Source organism: Musa acuminata, chromosome BXJ2-11 (assembly GCF_036884655.1).
Source record: "Musa acuminata AAA Group cultivar baxijiao chromosome BXJ2-11, Cavendish_Baxijiao_AAA, whole genome shotgun sequence".
Lineage (NCBI taxonomy): Eukaryota > Viridiplantae > Streptophyta > Magnoliopsida > Zingiberales > Musaceae > Musa > Musa acuminata.
Window position 1 is genome coordinate 10,660,484 of NC_088348.1, and position 27,177 is coordinate 10,687,660.

The 27,177-nt window shown below is 42.7% G+C and overlaps 1 protein-coding gene across 2 annotated transcripts; it reads right to left on the reverse strand.

Annotated features, from left to right (window-relative positions):
* Window positions 1-119: 119 nt before the first annotated feature.
* Window positions 120-26,454, reverse strand: LOC135627111 (eukaryotic translation initiation factor 2 subunit gamma-like). 2 transcript variants are annotated; one of them, XM_065133074.1, is made up of 8 exons: window positions 26,319-26,454; window positions 3,572-3,633; window positions 2,700-2,812; window positions 2,530-2,632; window positions 2,181-2,408; window positions 1,851-2,069; window positions 1,233-1,493; window positions 120-699 (listed from the first exon to the last, which is right to left on the reverse strand). In XM_065133074.1, exons 1-8 carry the CDS (start codon window positions 26,422-26,424, stop codon window positions 397-399), a joined length of 1,395 nt encoding a protein of 464 aa, XP_064989146.1. In that variant the 5' UTR covers window positions 26,425-26,454; the 3' UTR covers window positions 120-396. The 2 variants fall into 2 exon arrangements, with proteins under 2 accessions (XP_064989146.1, XP_064989147.1); XM_065133075.1 differs by having other exon boundaries at window positions 2,739-2,812; window positions 26,319-26,421.
* Window positions 26,455-27,177: the final 723 nt, after the last annotated feature.

Consider the following 27,177-nt stretch of genomic DNA (forward strand, 5'->3'; position numbering starts at 1 on the left):
TCATGCTGTTTATGTCACCTGGTACTGTGGCGGGCTGATACTGATTGCTGGCTCTAACTGGAACTAGTCACCAGTTTAGCATTTCAGTTGCATACAATTAAATAGCCAAAAATAAACACTCGATCTTAAAGTCTTAGACAACATCTCATTGCCTTATAACTCGCTTCTGACTTACCAGCAGTATCAATATAACTGGCTTTACATATACCAAATGAATCAAAAATCAAGATATGAGAAAGAGAAACTGTGGATGGCCACATTTCTGAAGAAAAAGACGGTGTATCCTCAACCGGACAAAAATCTTTTCCAGGAACTCTCTACCTTCTCAAAAGTACTCCCACTAATCTCTTGCTCAAGAAACTCGTGATTTTAATGTGGCCCTTGGATGAGATCATTTTAAATGGGGCAGGGTGGGACATCAAGGGTTACACCAGCCTGAATCTGACCCCAACCAATTAGACGCCAGTGCTTCTCGACCCGCCGGCTTAGGGCAATCTTTTCCCCTTTGCCTGTGCATACTGGTGCAGTGAGCTGCAGCTTGGCCAGGTCAGTCTTCACAGCAACAACTCGAGCTCCGGTTGACATAGATCCGATGTTGAGCATCAGGATCTCACCTTTTGCCAGCTTTGACACCTTGCCTTGTTTCTCTGTGCCCTTTGTCCTCACACCCAAAAGCCTCCGAAGAAGGAAGAAGTTGACCTGTAAGATCCACTTTTTAAGAAACTCCAACCAAAAAGGAAATAGCAAAGAGAAATACAGAGGAAAATCAATGCTAGCTGCAGTTAGTTTCTCGACCATAGGTATGATGTTGATAGTTCTATCCCAGGTGACTAAAAATGGTCAACCTGTGATTAAATCTTGGATCTAATAACAAATCTATCCTCACCCACCGGCGATATTTCTAGCACTCTATGGTTTCACTTATCGCACATGGTCAAAATGCCTGTCACTTTGTCCATTGATTGGTCCCACAAAGGGACCAATGTATGATCCATTCAAGGGCAAGCACCTAAAATTACCAGACAGCCCTGTTCGGGAAGTTGGCAGTCTAAAGGATGAGTTCAACTCTGCCAACCAGCCAAAAGGTACATGGAATGCAGATGAGAAACAGCTTAATATGTAAAACCAACCCCCTTAACCACTCCCTTGACTATGGAATAGTTTTCTTACATGACAATTGTCATCATATAAGTCATTATTATATTAGGATGGAAGGAAGGCATGAGGCAAACCTCAAGCTCGACAAAGACGTCAGGCAGAGATCCAACTTCACCCAGAACCTGACCCACCAGCCTATCAGCACGTGTCAAAGTCGGGTCCATCGTAGTGCCTACTCCAATAAGTCCACCAGGTACAGCAAACTGAAGCTCATTTTGCTCAGCATATAGTGAAACAATCCTCGAATATATGGGGGTGCACTTTATGTTCCCACTTTCATCTTTGACCACAATTCCAGGACGGACTTCAATTCGTTGGTTTACCTTCAAAACACCCTGTAGAAAGCAGCAAAAATTTGAGAATATCAGAAGTACGGATGAAAATGTTACAGAAGTATGTGAAATAGCTACTCCACCCAAAGATGAAATAGCAGAATCTACAACCATAACAACAGTAGCAAATATGAGTGATGGAATGTCCTTTAAGAGAGTCACATAGAACAGAAAAAATTGATTGCCAAGAGATGTAATAACATTATAGCAGATACGTTATGACGATAATGGTAAAAGGTGTCAATACATTACAGTTTTCTAAAACTTCAATGAGAAGTAATCACAGATAAAAAAACAGAAACAAAGATCATATGATGCACTAACAAAGCTCAATATTTAAGATCATAAGAAGCTACATACCCTGAGGATGCTTCCACCTGCTACACCACCCTTTATCTCGTCAACTTCAGAGCCAGGTTTGTTCACATCAAAAGAACGGATTACAATCATGTTTGGCGGTGAGGTAAAGTTTCTCTCTGGAATAGGTATTTTCTTAACTAGATACTCGCAGACAACATCAATATTGTATTTCAATTGAGCAGATATTGGCACCACAGGAGCCCCATCAGCAACAGTTCCCTGGAAAAATTATTCAAAATCTATCAAATGTGATATAAGCCAAAATTGAGCATCATGCAGAGGTTTTGACTGTTTAAAAAAATTTAGGCTATGCAATAATTGAAAGTTTACCATAATAAACTTCTGGATTGATTCATGTTGATTGATTGCTGCACTTTCCTGGATAAGATCGACCTTATTCTGTAAGATAATAATATGTTGGAGCCGCATGATTTCAACAGCGGCAAGATGCTCAGATGTTTGAGGCTGTGGACAGCTTTCATTGCCAGCTATTAAAAGTAAAGCACCATCCATAATAGCAGCTCCATTGAGCATTGTAGCCATAAGGATATCATGACCCTGTTAAGACAAAAAATAAAAAAGTAAGGAAAAAGATTTCATAAATCTTTAGACTGATGCGCATACGTTTTATAAGTTATGCTAGATGTCTAATAGAGTTCTGCAAAGATGAGCATTTTACTGGGCAATCCACAAATGAAACATGTCTTAGGAGTTTCATCCTGGTGTTCTCAAATCCTGGAACATCACATAGAGGACTGTCCTCTTTTCCGCTCCCATAAGCCCTGCATATAACATAAAACATCAGTACAGCAGAAGATATATCTGTGAACTTCTCCTTAGGAACCAGACTTGTAACACATAGGCCGTGGGCATCTATCATCTTCACACTTGTAAATTTTTGCATTAGCATATCCAAGCTTGATAGTGATATTGCGCTCCAACTCATTCTTGAAGCGAACAGTCTGCAAATATAAAAAAAAAATCCTCAATGAATCTCTGATATGGAAGTGATATGGAAGGTAAAGATTTTCTTAGAAGATACAGGCCAATATACTATTCCCGATTATATATTTGTCATCCAATATAATAAACTGCAAACCGGTTCTTTTATGCAAGTGCATATCCATTTTTATTAACCAACAACAATAATAATCATCAATTACCAACCATTGTTTCAAATACCGGTTGATAAGGTGTGCACCAAGCGCGATACTAAACAGCATGAGTCAACATACCACCCAATATACCAGAAATATACCATCACCAATATTTTCCTGAAACTCGATAGCAGACTGAGATTAAATCCTTGCTTGCAACCCATATGTTGTTTTAAAATTCCAATGGTCTTTGTAGGATCACTTGGAGTGCTATTATCTTGCCTGCTTCCACAGACAGGCACTACCTTCTAGACACGTCTTAAAAAGATGCACATGTATTCCTCATTATCGTTTAACAGTAACATTTAAGATGGCATAAGTATATATTAAAATATACACTTCAGTCACCATTTTTATTTCTTTTCTTGATAAACACAAAACACAAAGCAGAGTGTATTAATAGGTTACTGAATTTCTTAACTTACCCTTGAGAAAACAAAAGAAGAATGTCATGGTATAACAAATTATATGATCTAAAAATATTCAGTCAACCAGAAAGCAGAAATCACTTTCAATGAAGCCTCAAAGAGTCATCAAAATTTAAGCACACAATAAAAGAAGTACCTGAACACCAGATATTGCTTTTACCACAGTTGACTTTCCATGGGCCACATGACCAATGGTACCTAAGAATTAAATATTAAAGAAACCAATTAACAGAATTTATGTTTTCGACGAGATAGTAGAGTCATGGAAGTGACTGACAGTATAAAGAAATTAATTTCTCAATCAGATAAAAGGAAATAATGATCAGAGGTCAAAATTAAATAAGGTGAAAACCAAAAGGAGAACTTTTGACTTAATGCACGCTCCAAGGTAAGGCCACCTCAGACCATAGGCAACCTCCACCTATTTCCTAAGCATTTTTCTTAGCTTTCTCCCAAAACACTGAACCTTTCAACTCAGAATATCTGTTGATATCAAAACCACCAAAACATGTCAATTTTGGGGATGATTCCTGACAAGATATCTTCTAAGCTGGGAAATAGTTTTGGATAATACAACTATATTTATTATGCAAAAAGAAAAGTATTTGAACTTTTTATATAAAAGGTTATAGAACAATTTAATGCTACATACAAAGAGAGAAAAGCAATAATTCAATAAATAATGGGGACTATCTATTAAAAAAAAGTGTATCCATAGGTAGTTCTCTGCAGAAATTCATAAATAATATATATTTTGCATATATCACTATAAAGACCTGCAAATACTACAATGAGTATCAAAATTTTTCTCACATGTCATTCAAAAGAATATGTTTGCGGGTTAAGATCCATTTTAGCCCTTGTGATTTTGGTCATGAACCTCTTAAGCCCTTGTGGTTTACTCATATATAAAATAACCCTTACATTGTTAGAAACGTAGCATATAAGCCCCTCCCATCAAGTCTGAGTTAACAGACAGTAAAGTCTGCTTATATGACATGCTAACTCACAATAAACCATTAATATAATGATACGTGCAATTTAGGGTTAAGGTCCATTTTAGCCCCTATGATTTTGGCCATGGACCTCTTAAGCCCTTATGGCTTACTCGTGTCTAAAATAACCCCTATATTTTTAAAAATACTGCATATAAACCCCTCCCATCAAATCTGAGTTAATAGACGTTAGAGTCTACTTACGTGGCATACTGACTCACAATAAACCATTAATATAATGACACATGTAATTTAAGTTTTTTATAAAAAACTAAGACCTCCATCAATGGTAGGAGGAGACGTCATCGTGGAAGCGACCACCAACAGTAGCACCGAGCCGTTGTTGCCTAGCAGGGCATTGTATGCACGCAGCCTCTCCCACGCTAACAACGAGCTCAGGAGCTTCTGGATGTCACTCGCTAGCTCCAAGGCACATGCCACCATGTCGCCACCGTGGCGCTGCCCGTCACCGCAAATGACACCCACTCCGATCCCGACGAGTACCACCATACATTATAAGCCACCTCCCCAATAAAACATGGCATCACGACAATAGAGAGCACGCGGAAGGAGCAGTTGAGCTGGTCCATGTAGCCCTCCTGCACCCACTCGCTCTCCCCGACCACCTTGTCAAGGAAGAGGAAGCAGTGGAGGATGTAGCAGCGGACGAAGGTGGAGAGGTAGAGGTAAGAGAGGGCGAAGGTGAGGGAGAGCTAGACCACCATGACGTAGGAGCGACAGGTGAGGGTGCAAGAGAGGACGAAATGGGAGGCGATGTGTCACGGACTTAGCTGGAATTGCCTAAGTCACGAAGCACCCTTGCACTAACTTCCCGGACTTCGTTGGGATTACCTAAGTCGTGACGCACCCTACGATATGCGTCCGCAAAGGGTCAGCCAATTTACAAACTCACTCAGGTCCCGAATGACCTGTAAAAGAGAAAGTTGATTAGTTCGAAGAACGAGCGACATACAAGTCCCAACGTCTCGCGAAAGGGGATGCTTTACAAGCAATTCAGCGAGCACCTTGCGTGCACGAGAGAAAAGAGAGAAAGGAGAAAAACAAGGACATTAGAAAGTTGAACGAACAACTACAAGTCCACAAACAGCTGCTCACCGGGTGTCAGGTGCGAAGACAAGTTCCCGTCAAGTTAACGTGTGAACTTGTGAAAGATTGTTCAACGCCCGACAATATACCGAAGCCCCATCCAGCCCTGTGCCACCCGGGGGGTTCCAGGGTGCTAAGATGGCTGACGTTTCGCTGTAGCTGCGGCTTGCCGAAAACAAGCAGTGGCACACGAAAACGGAGCTGTTTTGGGCAGTTCGGCCCGACGCGGCGAGCGATCGCACTGCAGCGCTGCAACCTATTCGAATATGCATTTTTACAAGCAAAAACACATAAAACTAAGGCAAAACATGATGTGATGTATCGATACAAGCATGCAAAAGTGACAAATAGTTCGTTGAACGATGTTGTTGTGCGACGACCTGTCACAGACAAACTTCTAAACAGGATGTTTGATGTAATGCTTATAAATGTCCGTGTCTTTTGGTATGTTCATACTTTGTCTAACATGTAGAGGGACAGCCGAAGGCTTAATAGTCCCATTTTAGTTGGGTTTAGTGATCGTTTTAGGCTTATAAATAAAGGTTGTGTCATGTGGACACTTGAGAGAGATTTTCGGTCTATAGTGGACCATTTTACCCTTTGTTGTGCAACTGTTCAGAGCTTGTAATGTCTGTTTGTAGTTTGCATTGTCTATGAAGTGTTTTTGGAAATGTTTGCTTGTGGATCCCGAATGAGGCGTTTTCTCTAACCCATTCTCTCTTTTGTGGGTCCTAAGGGACATGGGAGGCTTCGGGGAGGCTGACCTTTGTGGACGAACACGCAAGGGTGCCGCACGACTTATGCAAAACCAGCTAAGTCCGTGACAGATGGTATCAGAGCGAGACAAGCACTCATAGAAACACTTAGCATACAAATGTGGGGGACCTAGCGGGGCTGCGTTGAGGGCAATCAACACACGCGCTGTTGAATCTCGGATTTTGATGATAAAATCAATTGATGGGTTATTTGATCTAATCCATATTATTGAGTTAAGTGTGCAGGATTAACTACGATAACCATAAAACATAAAGCAAGGATACCGGAGTCAAGCTCGATGGACGTTTAAGAGACCGAAGAATCATCGGAGATGCTGCCGGAACCGTCCGAGAAGAAATCGGGAACGTGTCGGAAGTTCGCCGAAGAAATCGTCGGAGGCTCGCGGAGATCACCAAGGAGGCTCGGCTACTCGTTAAAGTCATCACAAAGATTGGGAGCTTGCAGGGAGTCCGTCGGAAGAAGTTCGTCGGAAAGCTCGCCGGAACAAGACTCGACGTTCGCGGTTAAAAAAACTTGCTTAGGATGTTTTTGTTATGTAGTTCACCTGTAATTAGGATTAGGATTAAGAGATAATCCTATATCCTGGTTAGGGGCCAACTGGGCCCAAAGTCAAATTTGGTTTGGGCGAAAAATAAGCCAAACCAATGAATCGGAAAGCCAGGCGGTGGAACCGCCTGGCTGGGCGGTGGCACCGCCCAGCACCCGAGTGCTGGGCGGTGACACCTCCTTGGCTGGGCGGTTGCACCGTCCAGCACCCGAGCGCTGGGCGGTGGCACCGCCTGGCTGGGCGGTGGAACCGCCAGCACCGGGAACCCTAAGAGAATTCAAATTTTGGAGCCCAAAATTTGAATCCTCTTGAGGCCTATAAATACCCCTCAAATCTCAGCTGAGGTTACAACTTTTGAGAAGCATTTTGATTGAGAGAAAAGTCTTAGAAAGTCTTAGCAAGTCTTGTTTTCAATTTGCTAGAGAGTTCTCCTCCTTCTTTCTTATTGAAAATTTGTAAGAGGTTGAGCTGCTTGTAAAAGGTTGTAAGAGGGGTGTTTACCCTTCCATTTCAAGAGACTTGCTAGTGGAAGGTGGGAGCCTCATCGAAGAGGGGCCTCGCAAGTGGAGTAGGTCATTTGACCGAACCACTCTAAAAATCGGCGTAATCTCTGGTTTGCTTTTTATTATTGTCATTTACATTACTGCAAATCTTCTTACTGCTTTAGTTCCTTATTGCTCTTGCTGCGCAACTTTAAGAACACGCCTTCAAGTTAAATTTCTCAAGTTTCGTTCTTAACGTACGAAAGATTTTGATTAAAATCGGAGTTTTAATCCGCTGCACTAATTCACCCCCCCCTCTTAGTGCCGCTCCGATCCTAACAAGTGGTATCAGAGCAAGGTTATCTCTCATATTTGGTTTAATACCCAAGAGAGATGACTTACTCCGGCATGCAAGAGGGCCATTCTATTGCACGACCACCTTTGTTTAATGGGTCGGATTACACATATTGGAAGACTCGCATGAGAATCTTCCTCATTTCTATGGACTTTGAGCTTTGGTCTATTGTCGAGAATGGATTTCAAAAATCTTCTCTTCCGATGAGCGAATGGAATGAATCGGAGAAGAAGGTTTTTGCTTTAAATGCAAAGGCTATGAATGCCTTGTTTTGTGCACTAGACAAAAACGAATTTAATCGTGTTTCAATGTGTGATTCGGCTTTTGATATTTGGAGAACTCTTGAGGTCACTCATGAAGGCACTAGCCGAGTGAAAGAGTCCAAAATCAACATCCTTGTGCACTCTTACGAACTTTTCCGAATGAAACCAAGTGAGTCCATTGGAGACATGTACACCCGGTTTACGGATGTCATCAATGGACTCAAAGCTCTTGGTAAAGATTTTACTAACTTTGAACTAGTAACTAAAATCTTAAGATCCCTCCCTAAAAGTTGGGATCCAAAAGTTACGGCCATTCAAGAGGCCAAAGACCTTAAAGCATTCCCTCTTGAAGAACTCATTGGGTCTCTAATGACCTACGAAATGACATGTCAAGCTCATGACGAGCTCGAGAACCCCCTTCCAAAGAACAGGAAGGATATGGCACTCAAATCACAAGAAGACCACTTGAAAGGAACATCAAGTGATGAGGACAGTGACAATGACATTGCACTTTTGACTCAAAAGTTTAAAAAATATTTAAGAAAGAACAGATTTAAAAATAATACAAAAAATAAATTTGAACAAAAGAAGGACCAAGTGATTTGCTATGAATGCAAAAAACCGGGACACTACAAGAACGATTGTCCTCAAGCCAAAAAGAGGACATCAAAGAAGAAGGCGTTCAAGGCAACGTGGGATGATTCAAGCACATCCGAAGAAGAGGAGTCCAACACCGAGCAAGTTGCTCATTACGCGCTAATGGCTTTAGGAGAAGAGGTATGTGATTTACTTAATGAAGATTTATCTTTTGAAGAACTCTCTATCGCTTTTCATGAATTATTTGATGAATGTAGAACTGTTAGCAAGAAGTTAAGTATCTTAAAGAAAGAGCATGCTTTGCTACAAGATAAGTTTGATAATATTCAAACTCCTCCATGCTCTAAGTGTGAGCACTTAGAAGCAATAAAAAATGAAAATTTGCTTCTTAAGGAAACCTTAAACAAGTTTAAGGTTGGTAGCAAAGGATTAGATATGATCCTTGCACACAAGGGTCACATCGCAAATAGAAATGGAATTGGATTTGTAAAAGGATTGCATCAAAATCCTACCACTTTCATAAAAGGACCTACATTACATGTTTCCTCTTATATGAAATGCAACTTTTGTTGCAAATCCGGACATATTGCCTACAAATGCCCATTTAGGAAGATTAGTTCACAAAAATTAATATGGGTTCCTAAAGGAACTATAAAGAATTCAATCATAAATAACAAAGTTAGTGGGTCAATTTTTGAGGCACCCAAAATCAAATGGGTACCTAAAAATCATCCTCTTTTGTAGACAAACCCACAAGCTAGGAGCAAGAGATGGTATCTCGATAGTGGATGCTCAAGACATATGACTGGAGATCCATCTCATTTCTCTATGCTCACTAGCAAAGAAGAAGGGTACGTTACCTTCGGAGACAACAACAAGGGCAAAATCATTGGCAAGGGAACTATTGGTAACAAATTTAATTTTTCCATTGATGATGTCTTACTAGTTGATGGATTGAAACATAATCTCTTGAGTATTAGTCAACTATGCGATAAAGGTTACATCGTTAGATTTGAATCAAATATGTGCATTATTGAAAAACCAAATCATAACATGACTATGATTGCTTTAAAACAAAATAATGTCTATACCATCAATCTTGATGAACTAAGTAATGAAATGTGTTTCTCCGTCGTAAATGATGATGCTTGGCTTTGGCATAGGAGATTAGGCCATGCAAGCATGAAAACAATATCTAAGATCTCATCTCAAGAATTAGTACGAGGAATTCCAAATTTAAAGTTTATTAAGGACAAAGTATGCGATGCATGTCAACTAGGCAAACAAATAAAAACAAGCTTCAAACCAAAAAATCAAATTAGCACTACTAGACCATTACAATTGATCCATTTGGACTTATTTGGACCAATTGATACAACAAGTCTAGGTGGAAGCAAATATGCTTTTGTGATTGTGGATGACTACTCTAGATATACTTGGACCTATTTCTTAGCTCACAAAAGTGATTGCTTCAAGTGTTTCTCTAAATTTTGTAAACTCACTCAAAACGAAAAAGGCTTCATGATTTCATCAATTCGGAGTGATCACGGTGGTGAATTCCAAAACCGTGAATTTCAAAATTTTTGCGAAAGTAATGGGTACAATCACAACTTCTCAACTCCAAGAAATCCTCAACAAAATGGAGTAGTTGAAAGGAAAAATAGAAACCTACAAGAAATGGCAAGAACTATGTTGAATGAACAAAGTTTACCTAAGTACTTTTGGGCCGAAGCTGTAAATACGGCTTGCTACATCATGAATAGAGTCCTAATAAGACCATCCTTATCCAAAACTCCCTATGAATTATGGAATAACAAAAAACCAAACATCTCCTATTTTAAAGTTTTTGGTTGTAAATGCTTTATTTTAAATGAAAGGGATGCTTTAGGAAAATTTGATGCTAAATCCGATGAAGGCATCTTTCTTGGTTACTCTTCCGTTTCTAAAGCTTTTCGGGTTTTTAATAAAAGAACTTTAGTAATTGAAGAGTCTATTCATGTAGTTTTTAATGAAATTTCCGATTTAAAGAAAAATGATTTTGATGATGATCTTGGTTTTGATAATTTGAATTTAAATGAACCCTCTCCTCAAAATAGCCATTTGAATGCATCTTCTTCCGAAATTTCTTTACCAAAAGAATGGAAGTATGTAGATGCTCATCCAAAAGAGCAAATTATAGGAGATACATCAAAAGGGGTTCAAACTCGTTCTTCTTTCAAAAAATTTTGTACTAACGCCGCCTTCCTTTCTCAAATTGAACCTAAATGCATTGACGAAGCCTTAAAAGATGATTTTTGGATCATTGCAATGCAAGAAGAATTGAACCAATTTGAGAGGAATGAGGTATGGAAGCTTGTTCCTAGACCAAGTGACCACTTAGTCATAGGTACTAAGTGGGTCTTTAGAAACAAGCAAGACGAAAATAGTATTGTGGTTAGAAACAAGGCTAGATTAGTGGCCAAAGGTTTCAACCAAGAAGAAGGTATCGATTACGAAGAAACCTTCGCTCCCGTGGCTCGATTAGAAGCCATAAGGATGCTCCTTGCCTATGCTAGTAGTAATAATTTTAAACTGTTTCAAATGGATGTTAAAAGTGCTTTCTTGAATGGTTTTATTTCCGAAGAAGTATTTGTCGAACAACCTCCCGGATTTGAAAATTCTCTTCTTCCTAATCATGTATTCAAATTGACTAAAGCTCTCTATGGCTTAAAACAAGCTCCTAGAGCTTGGTATGAAAGGCTTAGTTCCTTTCTTATTTTAAATAATTTTACCAAAGGCAAGGTTGATACTACATTGTTTATTAAACATTTTGAAAATAATTTTCTTATTGTGCAAATTTATGTTGATGATATTGTGTTTGGCTCTTCGGATGAATCACTATGTGAATCATTTGCCAAATGTATGAGTCTTGAATTTGAAATGAGTTTAATGGGTGAATTAACTTTCTTTTTAGGATTACAAATCAAACAACTTAAGGATGGTATATTTATTAACCAATCTAAATACACATTAGAATTGTTAAAACGATTTAACATGGATAATTCAAAAGCAATAAACACCCCTATGAGTACTGCGACTAAGTTAGATATGGATGAAAATGGTGAAAATTTCGATCAAAAAACATATAGGGGAATGATAGGTAGTCTACTCTACCTCACTGCGACTAGACCGGATATTATGTTTAGTGTAGGACTTTGCGCTAGGTTTCAATCTAATCCTAAATTATCTCATCTTAAAAGTGTTAAAAGAATATTTAGGTATCTTAAAGGAACTTCAAATTTAGGATTGTGGTATCCAAAATCTGAAAATTTTGATTTAATAGCCTATGCGGATGCCGATTTTGGCGGATGCAGAATAGATAGAAAAAGTACATCCGGAACATGCCAATTTTTAGGACATGCACTTGTTTCTTGGACTTCCAAGAAACAAAATTCAGTTGCACTATCTACGGCAGAAGCCGAATACATAGCTGCAAGTGCATGTTGTGCACAAGTCATTTGGATGAAAAATACATTAGAAGACTATGGAATTCACTTTAAAAATATTCCCATAAAATGTGATAATACTAGTGCCATATGTCTTACTAAAAATCCAATTCAGCATTCTAGAACTAAGCACATCGACGTTAGGCATCATTTCATACGCGATCATGTCCTTAACAATAATGTTGTTCTAGAATTCATTGACACAAAGCATCAATTAGCAGATATATTCACAAAAGCTCTGAACGAAGATCAATTTGAATTCATTAGAAGGGAATTAGGCATGTTAAATTGTCCCTAAAATGAGATTCACGAAAAATGACTCGTTCTTTTCCTTTCTTTTATGAATTTGATTTCTTCTTCAACTCAAAATGATTCATTAAAATATAACTTATTATCTTGAGGGAAGCAAACAAAAAAAGGGGTGAGGAAGAAAATTTTTTTTTCCTCCACGGGATGCCAGCGGTGGCACCGCCAGATTTGGCGGTTGCATCGCCTGAGCGCTCGGGCGCCAGGCGGTGGCACCGCTCGGTTTGGCGGTGGCACCGACCGAGCGACCCTTATTAACCCAAAGGGTTAGGGCCGGCGGTGACACCGCCCCCAACCCGAAGAGAGAGTTCTCAAAACCCACTCCCAATTTCTTCTAACCCTCATTCTAACTCTTAGACACATTGGAGAAGGATTCTTGGTGGTCCAAGCCTTCCATCTCTCAACATAATCTCCACGAGGTAACTCTTGAAATCCCTCCTTTCTTTTCTCTTTCTCTTGCTTATTCTTAACAATTGGTATCATCATCCTGTCTAGAAAATGGCTCCAAAGAGATCAAAAGGAATAAGGATTCAAGGAGATTCATATAACCATGACCTTTTTAGATCAAAAGAGGTAGCCCTTAGCTTTCCAAAATTTGAAATACGATGTGTCCATAAAGGAAAATACATTGATTTGGATGAACTAGAAGACTTAGATCCAATTAAATGGTTTGCTCAACTAGAAGCTCTACCTCTACTACAAATAGATGAACCAATCTATCCACGGTTAGTGAGATTGTTCTATACCAACCTATATGAAGACAATGATAGCCTAAGCACTTACATTCTAGGAACACCCATTAGAATTTTTGACAGCACCATTTGTGAGCTAATTGGCATAACTGAAAAAGATAGGGGTTGCTATTTTAAAGGTAAATGGGACGTCAAAAAAATAGGAGCAACCTATTCCGAAGCCCGTGAATACAATTTTTGCAAATCCAAACCTTGACTTCCTACCCAAGAGCTGTGAACACTTAATGCCTTTCAACTCTAAAATTCTTCATCACATTATCACAAGCATCATATTCCCCAAACAATTTCATCTTGACGAAGTAAGTCAGTTAGAGATAGGAACCATGTATTGGATTATGACCGGTCAGCATAATTGTTTCGGGTACTTGATTCGCCAACACATGCAGGAAATTATGACTAAGGATACTATATTGCCATATGGGAGGTTAATCACTAGAATTCTTCATGCCTATGACATTAGCATTCCACCCAATGAAGAATCTATTCAAAATGATCGATATAACATAATAAATAAAAACCTGCTAAAAAAACTTAGGTGCACTTTTAGCAATGGCATATGGGTTAGGCAGCCTAGAAGAACGGATCCAATTCCTACACAAATAGAACAACCCGAAACACCAATTCTTATGGGAAATGAATCTCCTCCTCCTAGTCCCTTTGGAGCAGCACCTTCAGCTCCTGTTTCCTCCTCTGAAGATATCATTATGGCGGAGCTATCTCAGATCAAATCACAGCAAGAACAAATTCAGAATCAACAAGTTGAAATTTTGAAGACACTACGACAGATGAATGAAAAAATAGATATCATGTATCAGCACTGTGGATTACCTCCTAAGGATTAAATTGATGTATCTTTTTATTCTGTCCTGTTTGCTGTTCAAAAACAAGTTCATGTTTGTCATCGATTGTACGATAACTGATCTTTCCTTTAGAAAACTACTGTCTTAATCTGCATAGATGATGATGTCTTTTGGACAAACTATTTCTGGAAAATTTGAATGAAGAACCTTGATAAATGCTAAACCTTTTTCTATGATCATCAATTAGCTGGCTTGTCTCTTTTTGTTGATGACAAAGGGGGAGAAGTGATGACTTACACCAGAACGATAGCATGGCTAATATGAAATTTGTGATATAAATGTCTTATATAACTTGCAAATCCCTGAAAATATCACAAGATTGATATCATGAAATTTATATTAAAAATCTTTATCTTCTATCATGGCGAAACTCGTCCAGTATCATTTAACTTATGATTTTCATCAAAGTTTCGCATTTACATTATGCTTAATGAGAATAACGATAAGTTCTACGGTTAGAGCTTATAGGTTTATACTTGAATTCAATGATGAAATTCAAGTGTTTTATCTTCTCATAATATGGCATATAGATAGGGGGAGTTACGTTTAACTCCGTCATCAATTGATTGTCATCATCAAAAAGGGGGAGATTGTTGAATCTCGGATTTTGATGATAAAATCAATTGATGGGTTATTTGATCTAATCCATATTATTGAGTTAAGTGTGCAGGATTAACTACGATAACCAGAAAACATAAAGCAAGGATACCGGAGTCAAGCTCGATGGACGTTTAAGAGACCGAAGAATCATCGGAGATGCTGCCGGAACCGTCCGAGAAGAAATCGGGAACGTGTCGGAAGTTCGCCGAAGAAATCGTCGGAGGCTCGCGGAGATCACCAAGGAGGCTCGGCTACTCGTTAAAGTCATCACAAAGATTGGGAGCTTGCAGGGAGTCCGTCGGAAGAAGTTCGTCGGAAAGCTCGCCGGAACAAGACTCGACGTTCGCGGTTAAAAAAACTTGCTTAGGATGTTTTTGTTATGTAGTTCACCTGTAATTAGGATTAGGATTAAGAGATAATCCTATATCCTGGTTAGGGGCCAACTGGGCCCAAAGTCAAATTTGGTTTGGGCGAAAAATAAGCCAAACCAATGAATCGGAAAGCCAGGCGGTGGAACCGCCTGGCTGGGCGGTGGCACCGCCCAGCACCCGAGTGCTGGGCGGTGACACCTCCTTGGCTGGGCGGTTGCACCGTCCAGCACCCGAGCGCTGGGCGGTGGCACCGCCTGGCTGGGCGGTGGAACCGCCAGCACCGGGAACCCTAAGAGAATTCAAATTTTGGAGCCCAAAATTTGAATCCTCTTGAGGCCTATAAATACCCCTCAAATCTCAGCTGAGGTTACAACTTTTGAGAAGCATTTTGATTGAGAGAAAAGTCTTAGAAAGTCTTAGCAAGTCTTGTTTTCAATTTGCTAGAGAGTTCTCCTCCTTCTTTCTTATTGAAAATTTGTAAGAGGTTGAGCTGCTTGTAAAAGGTTGTAAGAGGGGTGTTTACCCTTCCATTTCAAGAGACTTGCTAGTGGAAGGTGGGAGCCTCATCGAAGAGGGGCCTCGCAAGTGGAGTAGGTCATTTGACCGAACCACTCTAAAAATCGGCGTAATCTCTGGTTTGCTTTTTATTATTGTCATTTACATTACTGCAAATCTTCTTACTGCTTTAGTTCCTTATTGCTCTTGCTGCGCAACTTTAAGAACACGCCTTCAAGTTAAATTTCTCAAGTTTCGTTCTTAACGTACGAAAGATTTTGATTAAAATCGGAGTTTTAATCCGCTGCACTAATTCACCCCCCCCTCTTAGTGCCGCTCCGATCCTAACACGCGCGACCGTTTGGGGGAAAACGGGCATGGAGATGTAGGGAAAATGAATCGCTCGGAGGAGCGGGCATCTGAGATTGGCATTCAGAGGAATGGCCAACCCTTCGCGCAAGAGGCACCACGAGAACAGGCAAGCTTGGAAGAATGCGGAGCGCACAAAGGTTAGGATGGTTGAGTTTGAGCTACGACTCAACGTTGACAACTATACTTGATGGTGCTCAAGGCAAGCGAGACGCTTGGTAAAGGATGAGACCATGTAAGGTAGAATGAGTTGCTCAGCGACCGTAAGAGTTGTGCAAAGCTCACAAAGGTGAGGGGAATTGCTAACTCAAATAATTCGATACCCATACATGGGCTTGTATGCGGACGATGGAATGTTCGCGGCCATCCCAAGGCGACCGAAACTCGGCGCCATGGAGCATTGAAACTTTCTCTTCGGCATGTGAAGGATACGTCCGTAGGAGGCTGAAGTGTGCAATGAGTTCAGCATTTTGCTAGGCCTTGAGTGGTGCAGCGGGGGTTGTATTGATGTGGAGTCGCAATCTAGCAAGTGCGTTTGCAGGAGGCGAACCAATGCACAGTTTGTTCAGCAAATCGGAGTAGTCCAATGGGATGGTGGTCTCCGAAACGAAGAGAGATGTTGCTCCAATGGGACAGTTATCCAGGAGGGATAAGTCCCGGTTCTCCAAAGGGAGAATCATGTAGGACGGACCTCACATGTTGAGGAGTACTTCAACAAACAACAACTCCACGAAGCTCAGTGGACCGAGTAAGCGACGAGGAGTTGTCGCATGATCTCGCTTGAGAGAATGCATTGGTGGATGCATTGCGAGATCAAGTGGGGGAGCGACCCAAAGCAACACAAATGAAGGCACACTTGGAGTCGATATAGAGATCGGACTCAAGGGAGGGCTGACCCGTGGAATGGTGGGCGCGAGGGCCACCATCAACTCAATGCAAAAACGAGGAGCGGAGCAACTTGGGTGTAACTTGGCAAAGTACCCAAGCCGCATGAAGGGAGCCAACATAGAAGATGGAACATGGAGCGGAGGCACGATGCTTTCCTTGGACAGAGGTTAAGGACATAAACTCTTGTAGAGGCAAGAGAAGGATCATGTTATTCCATGGGTCCTTCATTCTGATAGAGCGGACTCATATTGCATGATGTCAAGGACGAAGGGAGCTTTTGGGCACATGCACCTTATCCCGGAGAAGCATTTGAAGGAGGAAGTAAGGCGACTCAACTTGCAGAGGCGAAGTTAGGTTCAGAAGGTCTTAGCACGGGGCAAGAGGACGCGAAGGCAGGTACTCTTAAAGAATATGCCACAGTGTTGCCATTCAAGTTGCCATGAAGGAAGCGGTGCGTAGTGAAGATTGTGCTGGTAGGGGCAGTGGCCCAAGATCTAGACAATGGTGCACTAATTGCAGTGAAGTCAGGGGGACTTCAGGAGCTACTAGGCGACGGACTGTCCTAGAGCGGTGCTTCATCTAGGTGTGACCCAAGAGTGGGTGGATGAAGGTCGATTGCCAAAGGAGCGAACAAAATCAAAGGTGGAAGAGACCTTGCGATGTATTGGCAGAGGCCACATATGTGCATCGGATCATGGTGGAACAATTCGTGGCAATGCGATACACATGAATGAGTCTCGTGAGGGACTAGATCATACGGAGGTATGATCGGGAGCTACTGGAAGCTCCACTTCGATGAACAACACGACGGCAAGAAGGGCTATGGATTCAAGGAGTGAAGGTCATGGTACCGCAGAGGCAGGTCTTCCATGCGTGCATCGAATTTTACATCGGATGAAAGCCTTGGTCATCAGCATATGGGGGCTGTGTTCCACCAAAGGAAAAGTTCGAATGCAAGTACCAGTGAGTCCCATGGGAGGGACTTGATCATACAGAGGTATAATCGAAGCAGCTGGAGAGTTGAACTGCTCTAGAGCTCATATTCGCTTAAGAGAGCCCGGCAAGTCAGAGGACAAGGTCGAGTAAGCGAACGTTGCTACCAAAGAAGCTAAGGAGAACAAAATCGGTGCAAATCCTACAACGTGATGGTAGAGGCCATGCATGGGAGTTGCAGTCTGTCTTTCCATCGACCAAAGGGAGTTGCTTGGAGAACACAGAGGTGTTGAAGCAGGGGGTCGAAAGGGGCGAGGAAGCGACGACGAGTCCAGAGGGACTTAGCTACCCAAAATCAAGCATCAGTTAGAATGGAGGTGGACTCAGAGGAGTACCACAGAGACATATCTACTGATCGTGAATAAAAGGGATGCAGATGCGAGGCGACGGACAATAGGGCCATGGGCATGTTAGCGCCATGGTACCGCAGAGGCGGGACTTCCGTGAAAGTCATTGATCCCTTACTCTCTTGGAGGGAGAGCGCTTGGTCATGAAAGGGGCCGAGGAGGTGGAGCATGCCGAGGCAATCTTCAAGTACCGAGACAAGGCTAAAGGGCAGAGGCCAAGGAACTTCGTAAGACCGGTGTTAACGAGCTTCTCATCAAGATAGCCGAAAGTGAAGGACTTCGGGTCATGCAAGAGTGCACGACCAAGGAACGAAGTAGGTAGTACGTGGTGCTATACCTTTACTACTTAGTGGAGTAGGCGACAGGGTTTATGGAGAAGACGGTACAATCCCAGAGGCGACCAAATCTATTAGAGAATTACTCCAAGTTGGGGTGAAAACTTCTTGCATTCCAAAAGTTCGATAGCATTGAGAAGGTGAATCACAGTAGCTAACTCAACGCAAAGAGTGCAAACACTTCAAGTGCTTCAGAAGTGTGAGCAAAGAGCAGGCGAAGGTCAGTAACCAGCTCAATGCATGGAGTACAACCTCGAGGAGGCGGGTGAAGTCAAATAACCTTTGCCTTCTCAACCCTTAAGAGAATGGGCGAAACCGAGTACCCCAATTCTCTTATCTATCCAGCAAAGGAGCTCTGCACAAGTTCAAAGACCCTTCGAAGATAATAGAAGACAATAGTTGTCAAATCATCACCAACGGTGATCAGTGCTACTGAGAGTAGATTATCCGCTTCATTTCCCAACGAAATGCCAATCGAAAGCGGAAGTGATGCGAACCTACTTGGAAGTGACAACTAAGTGAAAGAAGAGTCAATGGGCAAATTTTATGGAGGAAAGACCCAAAACTTCAGAAGTTTGCGAGACGATGCTCGTTAAAGCTCCAACAAGCATCCACCCAATTCAAGCAGCATGAGGCATTTGAGAGACTGGCGCAGTAAGGATGGTCTTTTCCTTCATCTGGAGGATCCGCAGGAGCCAACAGAAATCAACACAACTCAGCCAACCCCACACTAGAGTCAGAGTCATTGGCGAGTTGAAGCAGCATGGCGGATCAAAGGTTCGACTACTCAAAAACAACAACGGAGAGCAGTTGGGAGCCACGAGGCGCATTACAGCTGGAGCAAAAGATTGAAGACTCAGCAAAGGCAAAGGCTTCGACGAGGACGTCGAAGGAATAAGTGGGGGAGAATGTCACGGACAAACTTCTAAACAGGATGTTTGATGTAATGCTTATGTATGTCCGTGTCTTTTGATATGTTCATACTTTGCCTAACATGTAGAGGGACAACCGAAGGCTTAATAGTCCCATTTTAGTTAGGTTTGGTGATCGTTTTAGGGTTGTAAATAAAGATTGTGTCATGTGGACACTTGAGAGAGATTTTCGGTCTATAGTGGACCATTTTACCCTTTGTTGTGCAACTGCTCAGAGCTTGTAAAGTCTGTTTGTAATTTGCATTGTTTATGAAGTGTTTTCGGAAATGTTTGCTTGTGGATCCTGAATGAGGCGTTTTCTCTAACTCGTTCTCTCTTTTGTGGGTCCTAAGGGTCATGGTTGGCTTCGGGGAGGCTGACCTTTGTGGACGGACACGCAAGGGTGCCGCACGACTTAGGCAAAACCAGCTAAGTCCGTGACAGACCGTTCGTGACATTCTCCCCCATTTAAACTGTCGACGCCCTCGTCGATGCTTGTTGATAGTGCTGATAACTGCTTCTTCATGTTGTAGGGCGTCTTCAGGCTCCCAACTGGCTTTGTTTCGGGGAAGCTTTCGCCACTTCACCAAGTACTCGATCTGTTCAGCACCATTGGGTAGTTTTATCTTGCGATCCACTAAAATGGTTTCAACTCGCTTTTCGTAGGAGGCTCTGGTGGGGGGTGGCCGAGTTGTAACACTTCGGGAAGCATCTTGCGGATCTGAATAGTAGGCTTTCAAGTTGCTGGCGTGGAAAACATTGCGAATTCTGAGCCACGCCGCCAGTTGTAACTTGTAGGAGACGTTGCCCACCTTACTGATAATTGGGAAGGGCCCTTCATACTTACGCACCAATCCTTTGTATACTTTGTTCCTAAAGAATTAGAGAGATGCTAGTTAGAGCTTTACCAACACCAAATCGCCGACTTTAAACTCTTGCGACCGTCTTCCCAAGTCTATATACTTCATCTTTTTGGCTGCCTTCTCCAAGTAAGCCCTCGCAATATCTGCATTTCAGTGTCGCTCTTTTGCAAAGTGATATGCTGACGGACTACTCCCGGTATACCCAATAGCCAAGGTGTGAGGAGTTGACAGTTGTTGTCCTGTAATGATCTCGAAAGGGCTCTTGTTGGACGTAGAGCTCCGCTGTAAGTTGTAGGAGAATTGGGCTATGTCCAACAACTTCACCCAATCTCGTTGGTTGGCACTCACGTAGTATCGAAGATATTGCTTAAGGAGCGAGTTTATCCTTTCAGTTTGGCCATCCGTGTGGGGATGAAGGCTTGTGCAGAAGTATAACTTAAACCCCAACAATTTGAATAGCTCGGTCCAGAATTGTCCCAGGAACCGAGCGTCTCGATCAATGATGATATTGTGCGGGACTCCCCAATACTTCACTACATTCTTCATCATCAGCTTGGCCGCCTCCTCTGCTGAACAATGTAAGGGTGCAGCAATGAAAGTTACATTGAAAATCGATCGATCACCATGAGTATCGATCCGAGTCCCCCTACTGCAGGCAAGCTTGATATGAAGTCCAAGGAAATGCTCTCCCATGGCCTTTCTGGTATGAGCAACGACTCCAAAAGTCCCATCGGCTTTCGCTGCTCCACCTTGTCTTGCTGGCAAGTGAGGCACATTCGAACATATTCCTCAACATCAATCCCCATCTTCGGCTAGTAGAAGGCCCTCTCCACAAGAGCCAAGGTTCTGTGAATACCCGGATGTCCAGCCCAAAGAGAATCATGACACTCTCGTATGAGTTCACGCCTCAAATTGTCCACTCGAGGAACATAAACCATATTCCCTTTTATGTAAATGAGTCCCTCCTGGACCCAAAATCGTCGTGCCTTGCCTTCTTTAATGAGTTGCATCAGGGTTACTGCCTAGGGATCACTGTACAGTCCATCCCTGATCCTGGAAAGGAAGTTAGAGTACAATTGACTTGCTTGGCCTCTGGCCTCCAATTGTATGGCATTCACTCGCTCCACTTTCCGACTCAATGCATCGGCCACGATATTTACTTTTCCAGGCTTATACTCATTGCCATATCAAACTCAGCTAGGAAGTCTTGCCATCGTGCTTGCTTTGGGGAGGGTTTCTTTTAAGTTTAGAAATAGCTCAAAGAGATGTTGTTTGTTCTCAACACAAATCGCGACCCGAGAAGGTAGTGCCGCCAAACTCATACACAGCGGACCACCACTGTCATCTCCTTCTCGTGCACCGGATACCGCCGCTCGGTCTCGTTGAGCTTGCGGCTCTCGTAGGCCACCGGATGATCCTCCTGCATGAGTACTCCTCCAATAGCGAAGTCTGAAGCATCTGTATGGACTTCGAAGGGCTACCCATAGTCCGGCAATTTGAGCACTAGTTCTTCCAACACAACAGCCTTCAGATCTTGGAATGCAGCTTCATATTTGTTAGACCACCTCCAAGGCTGCTCCTTCAGCAACTCTGTTAGTGGAGTTGCACGCTTTGAATACCCTGCTATGAAGCGCCGATAGTAGTTGACGAAACCAAGGAAGGATCTCAGCTCTCGCACCTTTTTTGGAGTTCGCCATTCGGCAACAGTTGCACCTTTGATTTGTCCATCCGAATGGAGCCATCACCGATTCGATGCCCCAAGAATAAGATCTTCATTTGAGCAAAGTAGCACTTCTCTCTTTTCACGGACAAAGTGTTCTCCCTGAGAACCTTGAAAATTGTCTGAAGGTGCTCGACATGCTCCTCGAGCGTTTGGCTGTAGACGACAATATCGTCCAAGTAGACGTGGTCGGAGCATTGGTTAAGCCGAAAGGCATCACCAAGAACTCAAACGCTCTATACCCGATCACGCAGATAGTCTTCGCTTCGTTGCCTTCAGCAATGCGCACCTGACATTAAGTTTGGAGAAATACTTGGCTTTGCCCAATTGGTCGAATAAGTCCTCGATGAGTAAGATGGGATACTTGTTCTTCACCGTCACTTTATTAATGGCTCGATAATCGACGCATAGTCGGAGGCTCCCATCTTATTTCTTTTGGAAGAAAACTAGAGCTCCGAATGGTGTTTTAAAACTACGAATGAGACCACCGCTTAGTAGTTCATCTAACTGCTTTCAAAGCTCTGCCAGCTCTGGAGGGGACATTCAGTAGGGTGGTCTCGCTGGAGGCTTTACTCCCGGCTCCAACTCGATATGATGATCCATGCCTCTGCGTGGCGATAGAGTCTTCGGCAACTCGAGTGGTATAACGTTTGTGAACTCCTTCAGAACGTTCGCCACCACAACAGGTTCATGAATGGCCTCCTCGTCGAGTGGCTCTAGCTTCACAGCAGCCACGAATGTTAATTCGCTTTTTTGTACCCCTTTCTTCAGTTGTAATGTTAATTCCCTAGTTCCTCTCCGAGAGACAGGAACCACACAAAGGTCGTCACCTCCCATCATACATAGAGAGTTTAGGAACGGCATTGGCACCAACTTCGTCGCGTGCATAAACTCCATTCCAAGAATCACTTGGAAGTCGTCCAATGGCACCGCCATCATGTTCGTGCTCCCGCTCCATGTTCCGATCTTGATGGGGACACTCTTTGCCAACCCGGAGATTCGCTTGGTCTCCGAGTTCACTGCCTTCATCCGACTTAGGTTCTTCTCCAAGATCAGCCCAAGTCGCTTTGCTTCTCGATCGGCAATAAAGTTATGGGTAGCGCCCGTGTCCACCATTACATGGGTTGTTTGGCCATTGAGCTTAATGTCCACGTACATCAGCTCCCTACTCCCTGCTTTCAATGGCTTTGCCTTCGTGTTCTCCTCCACTTAACCCCGCAATGCATTCAACAAACGCATGACTCCCATTCAGGGATCTTGCGACTCCTCATCGTCGCTGTTGGATTCAGAACTACTTGAACTGAGGGTGAAACGACTTTGCCCTTGTCTGATTTGGGGGGATGGATGGAAGCTGTTAAAACATTGAGTGCTTGATTCTATAGGCACTCTCTCACCATATGCGGCCCTCCGCACAAGAAGCATCCACTAGGTTTTGGGGCCTTGCCTTTGGAGCTTAGCCCTTTGTGGGAGTTCTTCCTTTGTTCGCCTCCGGGCTCCTTCCCTCGAGAATATTTTGGAGGGTGATTTCTTGAAGATTGTTTCTTTTTCCTAGGTCCTCAAAGGAAACAAAGTCGGTGAGCCTTTCGGCGGCAGCAATTGCCCCGATCACATCGGTGACATTCCTTCGATGCAGTTCTTATTGAGCCCATGGCTTCAAACCATCGAGGAAACCGAATAACTTATTCTTCTCGGGCATGTCTTGTATGCCCAGCATTAGTGCAGAAAATTGTTTCACGTAGTCTCGAATGGAAGTACTTTAGCAGAATTGTCTTAGTTTCCTCCTTGCGACGAACTCGATGTTCTCAGGTAAAAACTGAGTTCTCAACTCTCGCTTTAAGTCCTCCCATATGTCCACCCAACACCGACCTTGTTGGATCTCCTCCCAACGAGTTCGCCACCAAAGTTTTGCATCCTCATTCAAATACATGGTTGCTATCGAAACTTTGGTTTCTTTAGAATCAGGCCTTGTAGCTCGAAAGTATTGTTTCATGTTAAACAGGAAATTCTCGAGCTCTTGAGCATCTTTGGCACCTCCATAACAATGCAGCTCGGGTGCCCTCAAGTTTTGTGGCAGCGCAATACGGGTGTTGCCTCATCCCGCATTTAGTGCCCTTGTGAGGATGGTCACCCTGGAAGTGAGTTCTACCACGAGTTTGTGCAAATGTTGCATAGAGTCTTTGGTGTCGTCTGATAGTCGATCGACTAGGGCCTCAACCTTGTCAATCCGGGATTTAGCTTCTTCTTGCGAGCTCTCTACCCGAAGAAGCCTTCGTTGGCCATGGTAGAGTTCCTTCAAGCTCGCTTCAAGAACATCCAAGAGGGTTTCTGCCACTGTGAGTCTCTCCTTATGGCTCTTTTTCCCGGTTGGCGCTCCAAATTGCGCCTCCTCTGCTCGTGAAGAGTAGCCAACTTCTCACTCATCATGTTCGCTGTCGCGCTCCTCCTGAGCGGCTCTAATAGCATGAGAGCGAGTATGCACTTGTAGCCCACCTACGATTGCTTGGGGCAAGGGTCCGGCTTGCCCCGTCTTGCTTGATTCGTCACGATGCTTTGCCATGGCGAAATTACGAAGTTCCTTCGCTGCTTGCTCGAATTGCTTGCCCGCTCTGATACCACAATGTCACGGATTTAGCTGGAATTGCCTAAGTCGTGAGGCACCCTTGTGGCAAAGACACGAACTAAGCTTGAGTTGCCTAAGTCATGAAGCACCCTTGCGCCAACTTCTCAGACTTAGCTAGGATTGCCTAAGTTGTGACGCACCCTTGCGATATGCGTCCGCAAAGGGTCAGCCAATTTGCAACCTCACTCAGATCCCGAAGGACCTATAAAAGAGAAAGTTGATTAGTTCGAAGAACGAGCGACGGACAAGTCCCGACGTCTTGCGAAAGGGGAAGCTTTACAAGCAATTCAGCGAGCACCTTGCGTGCATGAGAGAAAAGAGAGAAAGAAGGAAAACAAGGACTTTAGAAGGTTGAACGAACAGCTGCAAGTCCACCAACAGTTGCTCACCGGGTGCCAGGCGCGAAAACAAGTTCCCGTCAAGTTAACGTGCGAACTTGTGAAAGATTGTTCAACGCCCGACAATATATCGAAGCCTCATCCAGCCCTGTACCACTCGGGGGGTTCCAAGGTACTGAGATGGTTGACGTTTCTTGTGCAGCTACGGCTTACCGAAAACAAGTCGTGACACACGAAAACGGAACTATTTTGGGCAGTTCGGCCTGGCACGGTGAACGATCGCACTGCTACGCTGCAACCTATTCGAACATACATTTTTACAAGTAAAAACACACAAAACTAAGGGAAAACATGTTGCCATGTCTCGGTACAAGCATGCAAAATCGACGAACGGTTCGTTGAACGAAATTGTTGCGGGTGCGCGACAACCGTTCGTGACAGATAGGGATAAAGACGCCTAGGAGGAGAAAGAGGGACCAAAAGATTACTATGTACCTAGCGTTGGACTAGTCGACGCACGTCCACTTGAGGCAGAACCAGAAGCTCCTGAGCTCGTCGTCAACGCAAGAGAAGCTACGTGCATGCGATGCCCTACTAGGGAGCAACGACTCAGTGCTGCTGCTGATGGTCATTTCCACGACGACGCCTCCTCCCGACATTAATGGATGCCTCAGTTTAAAAAAAAAATTCAATTATACGTGTCATTATATTAATAGTTTATTATGAGTCAGCATATCACGTAAGTAGACTCTAACGTTAACTCGGACTTGACGGGAGGGACTTAAATGCTACGTTTTTAAAAATGTTTTTAGACATTAGTAAACCATAACGGCTTAAGAGGTCCATGGTCAAAATCACAGGGGCCAAAATGGACATTAACTCTAAATTACACAGGTCATTATATTAATAGTTTATTGTGAGTCAACATGACACGCAAGTAGACTCTAACATATGTTAACTCAGACTTGACGGGAGAAGCTTATATGCTACATTTTTTTAAGTGTATGGATTATTTTAGAAATGAGTAAACCATAAGGACTTAAGAGGTCCATGGTCAAAACCACAAAGGTTAAAATAGACCAACTCTATGTTTGCCAAGCAAGCCACTGTAAATTCACTATCACACTATGCACCTCATAGAAGGGTAAGTAAGCAAAAAACCTAACTAATACATCTCCCATTATGTGTTCAATATGCACTAAAACCAAACAGTGGTCAATATTTTTAAACAAGAAAGATGACTCTTTCTTACATCATAAATTTAATATGTAACATTTCAAACATATTGACAGTTTATCTCTAATGACTTTGCAGTTTGCACGCCCAACTTCTCATCTAATTAAACAGATAACAATAACATACTAAGTGACTCTCACACTGTTGTTAAGATATTTTGTTGTGACTAACGAAAGACCAACTCATTTATGTCCTCATCAGAAAAGAAAATTGCATATAAAACACTGAAATGTTACTATTAAAAAATAAACTGTTCAAGGACAGATCTTACCAATATTAATGGTTGCCTGACGTGAAATAACTTCTGGTGACAAAGGATGAAGCTTTGTCACATCAAGCTTACTTAAGTCCTGCTCCATTAATCCTTTACGAGACATTTTTACTAGAGACGGTACACCTGAGGCCTGAAAGCTATGAGAACAAACATTACTTGTAAATAGTAGCTGTTTAAGCTTAATAGAAAAACCAAGCTTGACCATCTCAACAACTGCATTATGAAATAAATATGGCTTGAATGTGCAGAAATAAACCATCACGAACAAAAAGAAGGGATCAGTTCCATGACAAACAACAAACATAGGATTATTTGATAAAAAAAACTTTCAAAAAAACTTGACAAATTATTTTCTTTTCTCCAACATACAAGGTGTTGAATCTCGGATTTTGATGATGAAACCAATCAATATATGTTTATGTTTTAATCTGTGTTTTGAGTGACGCAGGATGCTTCGATCAGGATGAGACAATTAAAGCAGGAAAAATCATGTTGGGCCGGAGGAACATGTCAGAAGATTGGACGTCAGGCCGGTGGATCGGTCGACGTATCGACAGAAGGCTTCGGGCTGTGGATTCAGGCATCGGGCCAAGAAGAGCGGACATTGCGCCAAGGATATCCGAGTTGCGGATTCAACTGGTCGATTAGGCAATAGGCCGCAGGAGAGGACGATGCGTCGAAGAATCGAACGAAGCGTCGAGGGACCAATGACATGCCGGACAACTTGATTAGATGCTTAGGATTAATTGTCTAGATCGAAGTGTGTTTTACATGTGCAGGATTAACTACGACAGCAAGACATGAAGCAAAATGAAGTCCCGAAGTCAAGATCGAGATCACGTTGGGAGTTCGAGAG

Coding starts and splice junctions, on each gene's coding strand:
- LOC135627111 (XM_065133074.1), bottom strand. CDS start 26,424: ATGTCTCGTAAAGGATTAATGGAGCAGGACTTAAGTAAGCTTGATGTG. Junction 3,634..26,318: donor TCAGGCAACCATTAATATTG/GTAAGATCTGTC, acceptor TTTAATTCTTAG/GTACCATTGGTCATGTGGCC. Junction 2,409..2,529: donor TTTCATTTGTGGATTGCCCA/GTAAAATGCTCA, acceptor TTGTCTTAACAG/GGTCATGATATCCTTATGGC.